Below are 15,034 nucleotides of genomic sequence, written 5' to 3' on the forward strand. Positions count from 1 at the left end.
TGAAATCTATATCTCTCACCACCTTCAAGACCACCAGCAAACCTCTCTCTTTGATCTTCTTAGGCAGTTCGGTGACAAATTTTGATTATGGTTTTATGAATCCTTCCAATCTTGCTACCTGCTGTGTTCCTTTGTATGGGTGTTGTGGGAGAAATGGTCCAATTTATGTACACTTTGAAAGTCTATGTAGTCTAGCTTTGGGTCTTACGATTGTGTTTAAGTTCTGGTCGCCTCTTTGTAGGAAGGATGTGGAAGCTTTAGAGAGGGTGCAGAGGAGATTTACCAGGATGCTGCCTGGATTGGAGAGTATGTCTTATGCGGATAGGTTGAGTGAGCTAGGGCTTTTCTCTTTGGAGAGAAGGTGGATCCAAAGTAACTTGATAGAGGTGTACAAGATGACAAGAAGCATAGATCGAGTGGACAGTCAGAGACTTTTTCCCAGGGCGACAATGGCTAACATAAGGGGACATAATTTTAAGGTGATTGGAGGAAGATATAAGGGGGATGTCAGAGGTAAGTTTTTTTACACAGAGAGTGGTGGGTGCGTGGAACACACTGCCGGCAGAGGTTGTGGGGGCAGATACATTAGGGACATTTAAGAGACTCTTAGATAGCCACATGAATGATAGAGAAATGGAGGGCTATGTGGGAGGGAAGGGTTAGATAGACCTTAGAGCAGGATAAAATGTTGGCACAACATTGTGGGCCAAAGGGCCTGTACTGTGCTGTAATGTTCTATGACTTGTACTGCTACCAGTCTCCTCAACCAAGTTTTCATTTCTGCCTCTGCCATGGTCCACAACACCAATAGTACAAAACATTGGTTAGACCTCACTTAGAATATGGTGTACACTTCTGCTTGCCACACTACAGGAAGGATGTGGTAGCAATGCAGGAGAGACTCACTGGGATGTTGTCTGGAATGGTGGGCTTTACTTTGTAACAAGAGGGTGGATTGGTTGGATTTATTCTCACTAGAACGCAGGGCGACCTTATAGACGTTTATAAAATTGAGGGGCATAGATAGGATAGATGGTCAGTGTCTTTTTCCTAGGGCAGGGGAGTCTAGAACTAGAGGGCACAGGTGTAAGGTGAGTGGGGAGAAACTTAAAGGAGATCTGAGGGTGGTGAATATCCGGAATGAGCTACCAGAGGAGGCAATGGAGGCAGATGCAATTACAACGTTTAAAAGCTGTTTGAATAGAGACTTGGATAGGACAGATGTGGAGGGATACAGGCCGAATGCAGGCAAATGGGCTTAGTATTCATAGGCATCATGGTTGGCATGGCCGAGGTGGGCTGAAAGGGCCTGTTTCTGTGCTTTACAACTACGGTTCTATGAAAACGATTAGTCCCTGTCACCCTGGCTTTTCCCAGGTATGGGCCTCAACTCACCTCCTGTATCCAAAGGAAGCAGGCTTGAAAGATATTTCATTCACAGACCGATCTGACTGGAACACACAAAATGCTACAGGGGCCTTGTAATTTTCTGCCAAAAGTGGTGTATTATTGTAGCATCGGCCTGACTTGAGATAAACGCAAACCTTTCTCTTCTGCAAATATTTGATTAGCCGATTCTTCCTCCTTTTCCTCCCTCTAACCCAAAGTGGTTCTGCCTTGGCCTGACGTTGCATTTTTTCCGTCATATCTTTTCTATCTCCCCCTGTACGTTCTCCAAAAGCACCATTCTCTGAGACACTCTCTCCCTCAATGCAAGCTTTTTATCATTTGGCTTCGTACCTCCTGCATCTTGGTGGTTGAATTTTTTAGAATGCTCCTGTGAAGCACCTTGAGACATTAAGAATGCTAAAGAAATACATCATTGCTGTTATTTAGTGATATTTTATATTAAAAGTAAATGCAAGTCATTGCTCTAGACCATTTGTTGCCTAGAAGTGAAAGAGAATGCTTGCATGGTTCTGTTGGGCTGTTTCACATATTTTATTCTCACCTTTCTGCTTTATTCACCAGTTTTTTTTAAACACTGCTTTTCACTGCTATGATCTTATTTCCCTTTCACTAATTGCCCCATTGATAAACCTTAACAGGATATCTATGTATCCTTCACAATCCTTGTTGAACCAGAGTTGATTCCCTAGCTTGGTTTTGATGGTAGAGAAAGAGAGATGCTGGGCCATGAAGCTTTTGGTGGTGTACATTTAAGCTGCTGAACTTCCATAGTGTCTCATGAATGCCTAGTTCTGAGCTGCCAGGTCAGTTCTGAGATTAGCCTATTTAGCATAATTGCAGTTTGACACATGATGGAGAGCGTCTTTGGTGTGAAGATGAGATTCTGTCTCCACAAGGATTGTGCAGTGGTCACTTCTCAGAATCAGGTTTATTATCACTGACTTGTGTGTTGTGAAACATGTTGTTTTGTGGCAGCAGTACAGCACAAAGACAAAGTATAAATTACAAAATAAATAGTGCAAAAAAGGGAACAATGAGGTAGTGTTCATAGGTTCATGGACCGTTCAGAAATCTGATGGCGGAGGGGAAGAAGCTGTTCCTGAAACGTTGAGTGTGGGTCTTCAGGCTCCTTTACCACATCTGCGATGGCAGTAACGAGAAGAGGGCATGTCCCAGATGGTGAGGGTCCTTAGTGATGGATGCTGCTACCTTGAGGCACCACCTCATGAAGATGTCCACAATGGAGGGGAGGTGGGTGGGTCGGCGGTTGTGCCAGTGATGGAGCTAGCTGAGTCTACAACCCTCTGCAGCCTCTTCCGATCCTTTCCATTGTAGCATTTTGCATTCTACAATGAGGACAAGGTCAAGTAAGATTATCCCTCATGTTGGCTCACTCACTACTTACTGTGGACAAAATTTGGCAGCTATATCCTACAGGGCTTGGTCACCTTGGTCGGTAGTGCTGTTACCAAGCCACTCTTAGTGACGGACAATGAAATCCCCGACTTGCAGTACATTCTGTGCCCTTTCTATTTGCAGTGCTTTTTCTAAGTGTAGCATGGAGGAGTAGCATTGAGTGGGTGGTGTGATAATAAGATGGGGATTGTGTTGCACATAATGCCATGAGATGTTGTGGTGACTATCCTCATGGGATCTGAAGTGAGGACTTCCAGGAACACTTCTTGCCACGTGTACCACAAGGCTTGCCCCTTTGGCGGGATGCCTTGTTAGGACGTAACCAGGGTAGAGAAAGGGATATGCCAGGCCATGGGGTTATGGATTATACTGTAATGATCATGTATATTTATGCTGCCAAACATCCACGGAGTCTTGTGGATGCCCAGTTTTGAGCTTCCTGAATCTGAGTATAATTATGTCAGGCTGTTGGTTGACTAATTTGTGGGACAGCTCTCCCAATCAGATGCTAGTCCTCAGCTGTTTAGGAGATGAAGTTTGAAAGGTTGACTGGGCTGGGTGCAACTTTGCTGTGTCCACATGACATCAGGTTTTATTCTTTTTTTTTCTGATTTAATATGGTGTCTTGCAATAATGTGGGTTGCTGAGCCATTTCAGGGGGAAATTAGAAGTCAGCCAATTGTGGATCTGGAGTTACATTTAGACCAGATTGTGAAAGGATGACATCATACAAATGAGTGGCTCTCCTATTGGAGAATAAGCGGGGAAAGATGGCAGTATACGATTCAGTAATTCTCATGTTTGGAGATAATATTACATAGAGTCACACAGCACGGAATCAGGCCCTTCAGCCAAACTGGTCCATACCGATCAAGATTCCCTGTCTCAGCTAGTCCCGTTTGACCGTGTTTGGCCCATATTCCTCTAAACCTTTTTATCCATAGAACTGTCCAAGTACCTTGTAACTATTGTTGATGTACCTGCCTTAACCACTTCCTCTGGGTTCCTATTAAATCTCTCCCCTCATCTTAAACCTATGCCGTCTATTTCTTGATTCCCCAACACTGGGGAAAAATGTGCACATTGACCCTGTCTATACCCCTCATGAGTTTATACTCCATAAGATCACCCGTCATTCTCCTATGCTCCAGTGAAAAATGTCCCAGCCTGCTCAACCTCTCTCCATAACTCAATCCCTTGAGTTCTGGCAACATCCTCATAAGTCTCTGCTGCACCAGCATGGCTTCCCTTAGTGGAAGTGCTGGGATGGCATGGATTAAATTCCTGCTGTTTTCTGACCCAAAGGGAGTTGCAGTTAGGATGTAATCTCGTGCAGAAAAGAGAAGTCATTCCCCATTACTGGACTGTATCCCAGCCTGGTGTGCAGGTCCAGCCAATATATACCAGCTAACCTGTACTCTAGTATGAGTTTGTCACAGATTTGCCAATGTGTCAATTTTACATATGACCACTCCAGACTTACTAGAGGACATCAGTCTTGGAAGATCCTGGACTAAGTCCAGAGTGGCCATGTCACAGTCTGTGTAAAGTGGGCGCACTGGACAAAACTGGCCCATAGTGGAGGGTGCACCACCACTGGTGCAGTCCCCTGCATGTATTGCAGTGCATGACAGCTCTTCATGTGCAAGAGCATGTACTTGCCTACCTTACATAAACTGGAGCCTGTGCCCTTCCCAGGAACCTGCCCACCCCCATTGCCTGCATGGGTGTCAGTTCATCCTACATGTACTAGGGCATGTCCTCTACATTTATCTGTGTTCACTTCTGGCCAATATGTTAACGGGCAAATTTCATTTAAGGGGGAGATCAGTAATGACTTTGCATATAAATAAAATAAAAATAAAAAATAAAAAATATTATGGAGCGGTAATCAAACGTATATCAATATCCAAGTATTGAATTATTTCTGAGCATCAGCAATTCCTATTTCTGATGTTGCAGAAAAGTTTTGATTGTGTGGGATGTTTCATGGTTGAAATATACCAGAATTTATAGTGATTTACAGAAAAACAGTTGCTGATATTCCACGTGTAACATGTTACGACTTCAAACAATAAATCTTCAGCCTGATGCGTTGTTTTGTGTGTATTGCAAACAATACTGTTTAAATGTCATGCTTTATGTTAAAGTGAAAGGAACTTAATTGTGGGATTATTAGATTAAAACAAATGGATGGGAATAAAATAAAACAGCCAAAGGAGCAGTTGAATTCCTGGCTACAGTTCTTTTTGCTGTGTGTCAGTGATCAAGGGTCAGCTATAATTTTGTGTCTGCTCTGTAGTGATGCTGTCATCAGAATAGAGATGATTCCCTGTTGGTAATGCCCACATTGCTGAAAATCACTGAGATTTATTTTATACACAATTTGTATTATGGAATTATTCTCCAATAACTGTATTTTCTGGAGAAATTGCACCAATTTTATAGGGAAATCGCTGAAGTTTTAATATTCTGTTTGCTACAGACTCCTTATAAACAGCCTCTGTAAATTTTGTTTGCTCTAAAATATAGTCTCCTGTTGTCCAACTTTCAAGTTCTTGGCTGGCACTGTGGTGTCAGTGGAGTCTGCAACGGTCATTTAGGAACTCCACAGCAGCAGGGTCACTAGAAATAATTGATGGAGGAATTACCGCATCATCTCCATTCTGACTCCAGATTTTTGCTGTCATTGTTTGCAGCTTTGGCTGGCTCAACGGCGTCAGCAGACAGTGTGAGAGAAATGGCAGCAATGGTATATGCCACATATTAAACTTCAGTTGTCTTTTCTAGGTCCCAGCACGATGCGGGGTGACGGTGCGAGACAGCCTAAAGAAAGCTCTGATGATGAGGGGACTGACGACAGACTGCTGTGCAGTCTACAGAACACAGGATGGGTGAGTGGTCTAGCAAGTGAGGGCACTGCGCTGTGGGGAGGGGAGGCTTCAGGAGGTGATTGCCACTATAGGAATGAGCGGTTGTGACCCCTGAATAGCTGTTGCCCATTAACCTTAAAATGTTTTGCCAAGTTGTGCAGGTGCGAGGTTATTTCCCTTTGGAGACAGATGCTGTTGCTCCAGTCTGGTAGGGACCAGGATCGGTGCACCACTATGTACCACCACCCTTTGGTTTGTTGTCAGCAGCAGTAGTCCACATTCAGGCGTGGGCTGATAAGTGGCAGGTAACATTCTTACCACAGAAGTGCCAGGCAATGCTCATTTCCATTCAGAGACTTTCTAACCACCTACCTTTAACACTCAATGGCATTATCGTCATCAGACCCCTCACCATCAACATCATGGGCGTCACCATTGACCAGAAACTCAGCTCATCCAGCCACATAAATAGGCTGCAGGAGTTGGTCACATGATGGGTATCTTGTGACAGGCGGCTCACCTCCTGACACTCCTGACCTCCCAAACTACTCACCCACTTATCACAGCTGGCAAATCTCACATTGGCCACAGTTACCTGAAACCCCACAGAACTGGAAAGGAAGCAAGTCATTCTTCACCTCAGAATACAGTCTAATATCATTGTAATGCTACAGTGTAATGCTTGATGCTACCCACTATCCAATTTTGTTTGCCAGTGTCCCTAACAGAATCAGGCCTGTTGTCAGGCATCCTCTTGAAAATAAAGGCCTCTCCATTATCTACAAGGCACAAGATGGGAGCATGATGCAGTACTCTCTACATGCCAGGATAAGTGCTCCAAACAAGAAGCCTCTAACACCGTCCAGGACAAAGCTGCTGGCACAATTGCCATCTGTTACTTTAAACATTTATTCCTTCCACAGTGGCTGCATTCTGTACTATGTAAAAATGCACTCCAGTTGCTTGCCCAAGCTATTCAGATAGCTCCGCCTAAACCCATGATCTCCATGACCAAGGCAGCTTGGGCCAGCAGGCATATGGGAACGGCATCACCGACAGGGTTCCCTCCAATTCGCAATGTCATCCTGATTTAGAAATACATTGCTGGTCCTAAATCCTGGAACTCTCTTCCCAGCAGCATCAGAAGTGGTTCAAGAAGCCGGCTCAGCAGCACCTTCTCGGCGGCAATTACACATGGGCTATAAACGCTAGCCTTGTGAGCAATGTCCAGGTCCCAAAAATGAACCGACTAGTTACTCAGTTTGTTGTCATTTATTTCATCATTTATTCATGGGATGTGGACATTGCTGGCAACGCTGGCGTGTTACTGTCTGTCTGTAACTCCAGAACTGAGCAGGTAATTAAGATTCATTGTGGTCTCCAAACGAGACTGATGGAGGAATTATTGAAACACCTCCATTCAGCCTAGCAGTGTTGGTGTCACTACATGCAGCTTCAGCTGACTGTGTCTCTGGAGTCACAGAGTGCCAGAGTAGGAAAGGATGACAGAGTTCTTTCCCTGAATTAGATGGGATTTTTTGATAATTCAGTCGTTTCACGGTTACCATTACTGAGACTAGTGTTTTTTTTAAATTCTACTTTTATTCGATTATTTGAATTTAAATTTTCCAGCTACCAAGGTGGAATTTGATCTTGTGCCTCTGGTCCAGAACTTTGACTGCTAGTCCAGTAACTGAACCACTGCACTATCGTAGGATTCGTCAGTTTGTTGTCAGTGATCTCTGTTTGTTGTTGGTAGGATTAGTGATTTCTCAGCTATCAGAGTTGAAAATGTCATAACTCCTGTTGTGACTGCAAAAGCTCCTGTCATTGCTTGTTCTACTCAACCTATCTTCAGCCTTCAGTGCAGTTAATCCCTTTCAGTGTCTTCTCTGTTGTCTGACTGACGTGGACGATGTTTACCAAGTTCCTTTCTCATCTACTTAGAAAGCTTGATGATGAATCCAAGCAGCGGTTGAAACGGACATACAGTGGCATGCAAAAGTTTGGGCACCCCTGGTCAAAATTTCTGTTACTGTGAATAGCTAAGCGAGTAAAAGATGACCTGATTTCCAAAAGGCATAAAGTTAAAGATGACACATTTCTTTAATAATTTAAGAAAGATTACTTTTTTATTTCCATCTTTTACAGTTTCAAAATAACAAAAAAGGAAAAGGGCCCGAAGCAAAAGTTTGGGCACCCTGCATGGTCAGTACTTAGTAACACCCCCTTTGGCAAGTATCACAGCTTGTAAATGCTTTCTGTAGCCAGCTAAGAGTCTTTCAATTCTTGTTTGGGGGATTTTCGCCCATTCTTCCTTGCAAAAGGCTTCTAGTTCTGTGAGATTCTTGGGCTGTCTTGCATGCACTGCTCTTTTGAGGTCTATCCACAGATTTTCGATGATGTTTAGGTCAGGGAACTGTGAAGGCCATGGCAAAACCTTCAGCTTGTGCCTCTTGAGGTAGTCCATTGTGGATTTTGAGGTGTGTTTAGGATGGTTATCCTGTTGTAGGAGCCATCCTCTTTTCATCTTCAGCTTTTTTTTTACAGACGGTGTGATGTTTGCTTCCAGAATTTGCTGGTATTTAATTGAATTCATTCTTCCCTCTACCAGTGAAATGTTCCCCATGCCACTGGCACATGATGGATCCACCCCTGTGCTTAACAATTGGAGAGGTGTTCTTTACAAGAAATTCTGCACCCTTTTTTCTCCAAACTTTCCTGCATCCTCACCACAAAATTCAGCATCAGGAGTTTGCAAAAGAACATCTAAATAAGCCTGATGCATTTTGGAAACAAGTCCTGTGGACTGATGAAGTTAAAATAGAACTTTTTGGCAATGAGCAAAGGTATGTTTGTAGAAAAAAGGGTGCAGAATTTCATGAAAAGAACACCTCTCCAACTGTTAAGCACGGGGGTGGATCGATCATGCTTTGGGTTTGTGTTGTAGACAGTGGCACAGGGAATATTTCACTGGTAGAGGGAAGAATGAATTCAATTAAATACCAGCAAATTCTGGAAGCAAACATCACACCGTCTGTAAAAAAGCTGAAGGTGAAAAGAGGATGGCTTCTACAACAGGATAACCATCCTAAACACACCTCAAAATCCACAATGGACTACCTCAAGAGGCACAGGCTGAAGGTTTTGCCATGGCCCTCACAGTCCCCTGACCTAAGCATCATCGAAAATCTGTGGATAGACCCCAAAAGAGCAGTGCATGCAAGACAGCCCAAGAATCTCACAGAACTAGAAGCCTTTTGCAAGGCAGAATGGGCGAAAATCCCCCAAACAAGAATTGAAAGACTCTTAGCTGGCTGCAGAAAGCATTTACAAGAGGTGATACTTACCAAAGGGGGTGTTACTAAGTACTGACCATGCAGGGTGCCCAAACTTTTGCTTCGGGCCCTTTTCCTTTTTTGTTATTTTGAAACTGTAAAAGATGGAAATAAAAAAGTAATCTTTCTTAAATTATTAAAGAAATGTGTCATCTTTAACTTTATGCCTTTTGGAAATCAGGTCATCTTTTACTCGCTTAGCTATTCACAGTAACAGAAATTTTGACCAGGGGTGCCCAAACTTTTGCATGGCACTGTATGTATGATTTAGGAGCAGGCATAGGCTACTCAGTTCCTTGAGCCTGATCTGCCATTTAATAAGATCATGAGTGATCTGATAGTGAATGCAGTTTTGCCGCCTTGCCTGCCCTTGGTAATCTTTATCTTCTGTGCTTATGAAGAGTCTATCTACCTCTGCTTTGAAAAATAACCAAAGATTGCTTTTCCACTGCCCTCTGAGGAAGAAAGTTCCAAAGGCCAGGACACTGAGAAAAGAAATATTGCCTCATGTCTGTATTAAAGGCGCATCACTTTGTCTTTAAATAGTGACTGCTTGTCTGGAGTCTCCCACAAGAGGGAGCATCCTTTCTACCTCAACTTTCTCCTCCAGCCTCTCAAGACCCCTCAGGATCTTGTATGTTTAAATAAAGTTGACTTTCACCCAACCGGATATAGGCTTAGCCTGTCCAACTGTTCATCCTAAGACACCCAGCCCTTCCTGGATCAGTCTGGTTAACGTTCTCCGGCCTGCTTTCAGTGCATCTACAGCCTTAAATAAGGAGACTTGTGCACAGTACCCCAGATGTGCTCTCACTAATGCCCTACATAACTGGACCATAATGTCCCTACTTCTGTCTTCAATTCCCCTAACAATAAATGGTAACATTCTAGAGCAAAAAAAAACAAACTGATAGAGGAACTCAGTGGGTCAAGGAGCATCTGAGGAGCCAAAGGGATAGTTGACATGTTGAGTCAAGATCCTGCAACAGGACTGAGAGTGGAGGGGAGATAGCCAGTATAAGGAGGGGAGGGGAAGGGCAGGAGCTGGCAGGTGATGGGTGGAACCGGGTGAGGGGGGAGAGGATGGGCAGATGTATCCAGGTAGGTGACAGTGAGCAGTTGATACATGAGACAGTGGCTGGTAGGTGATAGGTAGAGACAGAGAAGGAAGGCGGCAGATGGAGCCAGGTGGGGGGAAGGAAAGGGTGGAGGTAGGTACAGTGGCTAGAAGGTGATGTGTGGAAACAAGAGGCTGCAGATGCTGGAATCTGGTAAGTTAGGACGGTGATGTGGAACCAGATAAGGGATGGAACCAGAGGCTAGGAGAACCAGAAGGTGCGTGTGGATGATGGGCAGATGGAACCAGGAGGAGGAGGTGAATGAAACTGGGTGATGTGTTGGGGGGTGGGGAGAACCAGATGGAGAGAGAAGGGAGCGTAGGGAGTGTGGGTTACCTGAATTTAAAAATTCAATGTTTATACTATAACATTCTGTTAAATGTTCCCAATTACTTGGTGTACCTGCATACTATCCTATTGCGAATTATGTACGGGGACATCCAGATCCCTCTGCATTACAAAGCAATGAAATCTCATACCATTTATATAATATCCTTTTTATCTTTAATGCCAAACAGATAATTTCACATTTTCTGCATTATACTTCATTTGCTGGATCTTTACCCATTCACCTAACTGAACTTATCTATATTCCTCTGTAGCCTCCCTATGCCCTCTTCATAACTAACTTTCCTGCCTTTGTCATCAACAAATTTATCAAATGTATTTTCAGTGCTTTCATCCAAGTCATTTATATAGATTGTAAAATGTTGAAGCTGCAGCACTGATCCCTGTGGCACTCTACTTGTTACAACTCGCCAACCCAAAAAATTGACCCATTTTTTGCTTGCTGTTTCCTGTTAGACAGCCTGACTTCCACCCAAACTGATAGGAAACCTCTATGCCATGAGCCTTCTTTTCCGCAATAACTTTTAATGTGGCACTTTATCTTATACCCTCACTGATTTCCCTTTATCCACAGATATGTTACTTCTAAAGAACTCCAGTAACTTAATCAAACATGATTCCCCTTTCGCCTGATTACATTTGAATTTTTTTTAAGTGCCCTGTTATAACATCATTAATAATGGCTTCAAACATTCTTGTGAATTTCTTATGAATGTTGCGTATCTGATGCTATGTGCCAGTGATGCTGCTGTAAGTTTTTCATTGCACCTGTGCATACATGTACTTGTGCATATGACAATAAACTCGACTTTGACTTTATATTCTTCAAGACTGGTGTTAAGCTAATTAGCCTGTAGTTTCTCCCTCCCTTTTGAATAAAGGAGTTACTTTCAGTATTTTATCTCACTAGCCGCTTCTATGACCCTAGGATGAAGTCCATCAGTACCCAGAGACCTGCCAGACCACAGCTCCAACAGTTTGCTCAGAACCATTTCCTTGGTGATTGTAATTTTCCTGAGTTCCTTTTCTCTTCCAATTCCCAATTTAACAGCTATATTTGGGATGGTCCTTGTATCCCCTTTAGTGAAAACCTGTTTAATTCATCTGACATCTATTTTCCATTTTTAATTTCTCAGACTCACTTTCTAAAGGACTAATGCTCACTTTGTTAACTTTTCTTTTTTAACTATCTGTTTTAACCCTTCCTGTGTCCTTTATATTGCTAGCTAGCTCTGATTCGTGCCCTAAATTTTTCCTTTCTTGTTAATGTTTGGGTCATTCTTTACATTACATTGTTTGCACTGGAATATATGTTGGTATTTTGGGCACTTTGGAAGTTGTTCTATTATACTTTAAACTGGTTGCTGGCATTGATTTATTACGATTTGTCTAGAAATTGTTGTGTGCTCAGATGACTTACTTATTCAGAGGACTTTTCTGTAACCACTAACAAGAGGAACTAAACTGCTTAAAATGAAAATAACTGGCTCTGTTTGTTTGTTCTGTCACAGTGCTAAGCTTTTCTGCTGAGGTGCATTGTCAACACATATTTGTAGTTTTCATTCTGATTCCTTTTTAAGATGCAACTGATGGAATGAATAGAGTTCACATTTTTAGTCATTCAAGTGAACAGTGCTATATCTAATCTTGACTATTCTTTATAGCAACTAGTCATAATAGTAGCTATAGTTGTGTAATTCTTAAGCTACCAAAGTAAAGGGGCTTTGAGTGGGTTATCAGATCTCAGGCACTTGTGTAACAGCATTAAACCTTCCACTCCTTTCAGTTCATGCTCGCCTGTGGTGCAAATAAATTTTTGGTCCATCCAGTTTTTTTTAATTAGCGAGGGGACAGGATTGGTTGGAAGCTTGGGGATGGTGAATTGCAAGCTCACCATTCCAGGTTTTCTCTTCTAGAAGGCTAAAAGGCCCACTACACGACGGGTGAATTTCATACCCTTACAACTGGAGTCAGTGCCCTTGGGTCCTCAGAGGGCAAGCCTGCATGTTGAACTTTGCAATAAATCAAGTAAAGAAAAGGTTATGGTGTTTTTACTTTGTTTTGCCAGGTATATCTAAGTACAGATCCATTTGGTAACCCTTGCCAATGTATCAAATTGCACTATTTAGTTATAAGTACCCATAGTGTGGGCATATGCACCATGAAAAGAGACCAATTTATTAAATTCAATTATTTTGTTTCCATCAAACCTGGCTGCTGCCTTGTGCTTATCTACCAGCATGCGTCCTCTCGCACACCAAAAGCACCGGATTCATTGAACACCAGTGTCCAAGTTGGTGGCAGAACAAAACCTAATTAGAAACAGAAAATCTAAGAAACAGCACATAGCCTAGCTCCATACTGACTGTAATCCTGGGGACGTAATCTGATGTTGAAGGTTACATTAGAAGCTTGGCACAAAAGCTGTGGTCTCTGGTTGTGCTCTCGGTTCATTTTTTTTCCCCTCTCCTTGACACTGTGGTGCTGGGTCATTTTGTACCTGTGGATAACCATGGTTTTTTCCATTGGATCTGGGTCCATAGTATGTGTGGGTCCTGGACAAGGGGACAGCAGGAGTACTGGCAGAGAGCAAGCTGCTGTCACCAGCTGAATTTAGGGTTAAGTGCTGATTGCATTGGTCTTCTCCGTAATTGAAATGCTCGCCCTGATCATATTTATCTTGCTAGATGTTAGGAAATTGCAGCATGCTTTTCCGTGCAGCGCTTTTGATTTAAGGAAAGCACCATTTGGTTTAGCCTGGTTTATGTTTTTGTAGAATGCCAGAAGCCTCCATCCAGTTTCTAATCAGTGCCAACTGAGTTTTGTGTTGCTTTCAGGGAGAAGAAGCCGATCGGTTGGGACACGGATATGTCCTGGTTAACAGGAGAGGAGCTGCAGGTGGAGGTGCTGGAGCACGTTCCACTAACCACACACAACTTTGTGAGTGTCTGCGACTCTCAGCAGGTTACTTATGATATATAAATAGTTGGAGTTTTTTAGGTAAGCCTTTAACAAAGTAGTCTACTTGGTTTAGAATACTTGCACTGTTTACCTGTGGCACAGTATTCTTGGGCCATGCTGCCATCTGATGGGCTAGCATCCGCTATGGTCTAATGGGGAGGCATAGCTGTGTTGGGGAGAGGACATCAGCCCTCAGTGCCACTGATAGATTGTCTAGGTGTCACTCTTCATTCTACAAGGAATCTCTGGTGCAGATTGAATGTTGCCAGCTGGATATGGGAGTGCTTGGTACCTTGACTTCCCCATCGCTAGTCGTCTTGTTGAAATGCCCAAATTCTGTGCCAACTTTAGTTTCTGGGTACCACCAGCGGTACTATGACATGCTCCTGCATGACTAGGGGTAACAGTGGGAGGACTATGCAACTGACCAGGTGAAAGTTATCCAAAAGCAAAGTACTGCTGATACTGGAAATCTGAAACATGGTCATAAAATGCTGGAAATACTCAGCAGGTCAGCCAGCATCTGCAGAGAGAGAAACAGACTTAACGTTTCAGGTTTCACCTATCAGAAATGGGAAAAGTTAGGACTGAAGTAGATTTTAGGTTGCAATGGAAGTGGAGGGGGCAATAAGATCTGTGACTGGGTGGGGACCTGAAGAAACTGAATGACAAAGTGGTGGTGATATCAGCTGAGAAAGGGTGGAAAGGTGATGTAAATAAGAGATGAAATTTGAAATACTGAGGAGGTGAAGGGGGGAGAAAAAGCACTGAAAATATGAGACACATGACTGGAGTTGCTGGTTATCTGAAGTTGTTGAATTAATTTTGGGGTCCCGAATGCTGTGATGTGCCAACTGTAAACAGGAGCTGCTATTCCTCAATTTTGCTGGAACAATGCAAATGGCCAAAGACATGAAAGGGGGAGTGGGACAGAAAATTTAGTTGACAGATAATTGGAAGCTCAAAGCTGGCCTTCCTCTGAACAATAGTGTTCTGCAATTCGGTCATTCAATCATTTGGTTTCCCAAATCTAGAAGAGGCTACGTGGTGAACACTGACTGCAGCACACAAAATTGCAAGAGGTACAAGTATATCACTGCTTCATTGGGAAGGACTGTTGGGATTGTGGGAAGGAAAGGGGTAAATGGGCAGCTATTGCCCCTCTTGTGATTGCATGTGAAGGTGCCATAAGAAGAGGAATGGAAATGTGGACCCAAATGTTGCGGAGGGAGAAATATGGCTTTAGGCTGCTGAAGAGGGAGGAGCATAAAGTCAGTGGTTGGGGCATAAAGTGAGAGGTATTGGAAATCATAGCAAATGATCCATTGTATGTGGAATTTGGTGGGGTGGCAGGTGAGGACACTGGGAGTCTTAGCAATGTTCCGGGTAAGAGCAGAGAGTTTGAGGACAGGGGCGGGAAATGGAACTGATGCACTTAAAGCATCGTCAGCTACGGTGAAAAGGAGACCATGGCTGTGGAAAAATGAGCTATCAGAAGCACTGGATGGAAGGTGGCATTGTCAGAAGAGAAGCAGTGGAGACAGGACGTGAGAGAATTGAATTGTCCTGA

General features: G+C 43.2%; 1 protein-coding gene across 1 annotated transcript in view; it reads left to right on the plus strand.

Moving 5' to 3' along the window:
- Positions 1-15,034, plus strand: part of braf (B-Raf proto-oncogene, serine/threonine kinase) — an 85,119-nt gene that overhangs the window by 17,361 nt on the left and 52,724 nt on the right. Inside the window, 2 exon segments of the mRNA XM_052030384.1 lie at positions 5,617-5,720; positions 13,341-13,443. Coding sequence (XP_051886344.1) covers positions 5,617-5,720; positions 13,341-13,443 — 207 coding nt within the window.

The sequence above is a fragment of the Pristis pectinata genome, chromosome 15 (assembly GCF_009764475.1).
Source record: "Pristis pectinata isolate sPriPec2 chromosome 15, sPriPec2.1.pri, whole genome shotgun sequence".
Taxonomy (NCBI): domain Eukaryota; kingdom Metazoa; phylum Chordata; class Chondrichthyes; order Rhinopristiformes; family Pristidae; genus Pristis; species Pristis pectinata.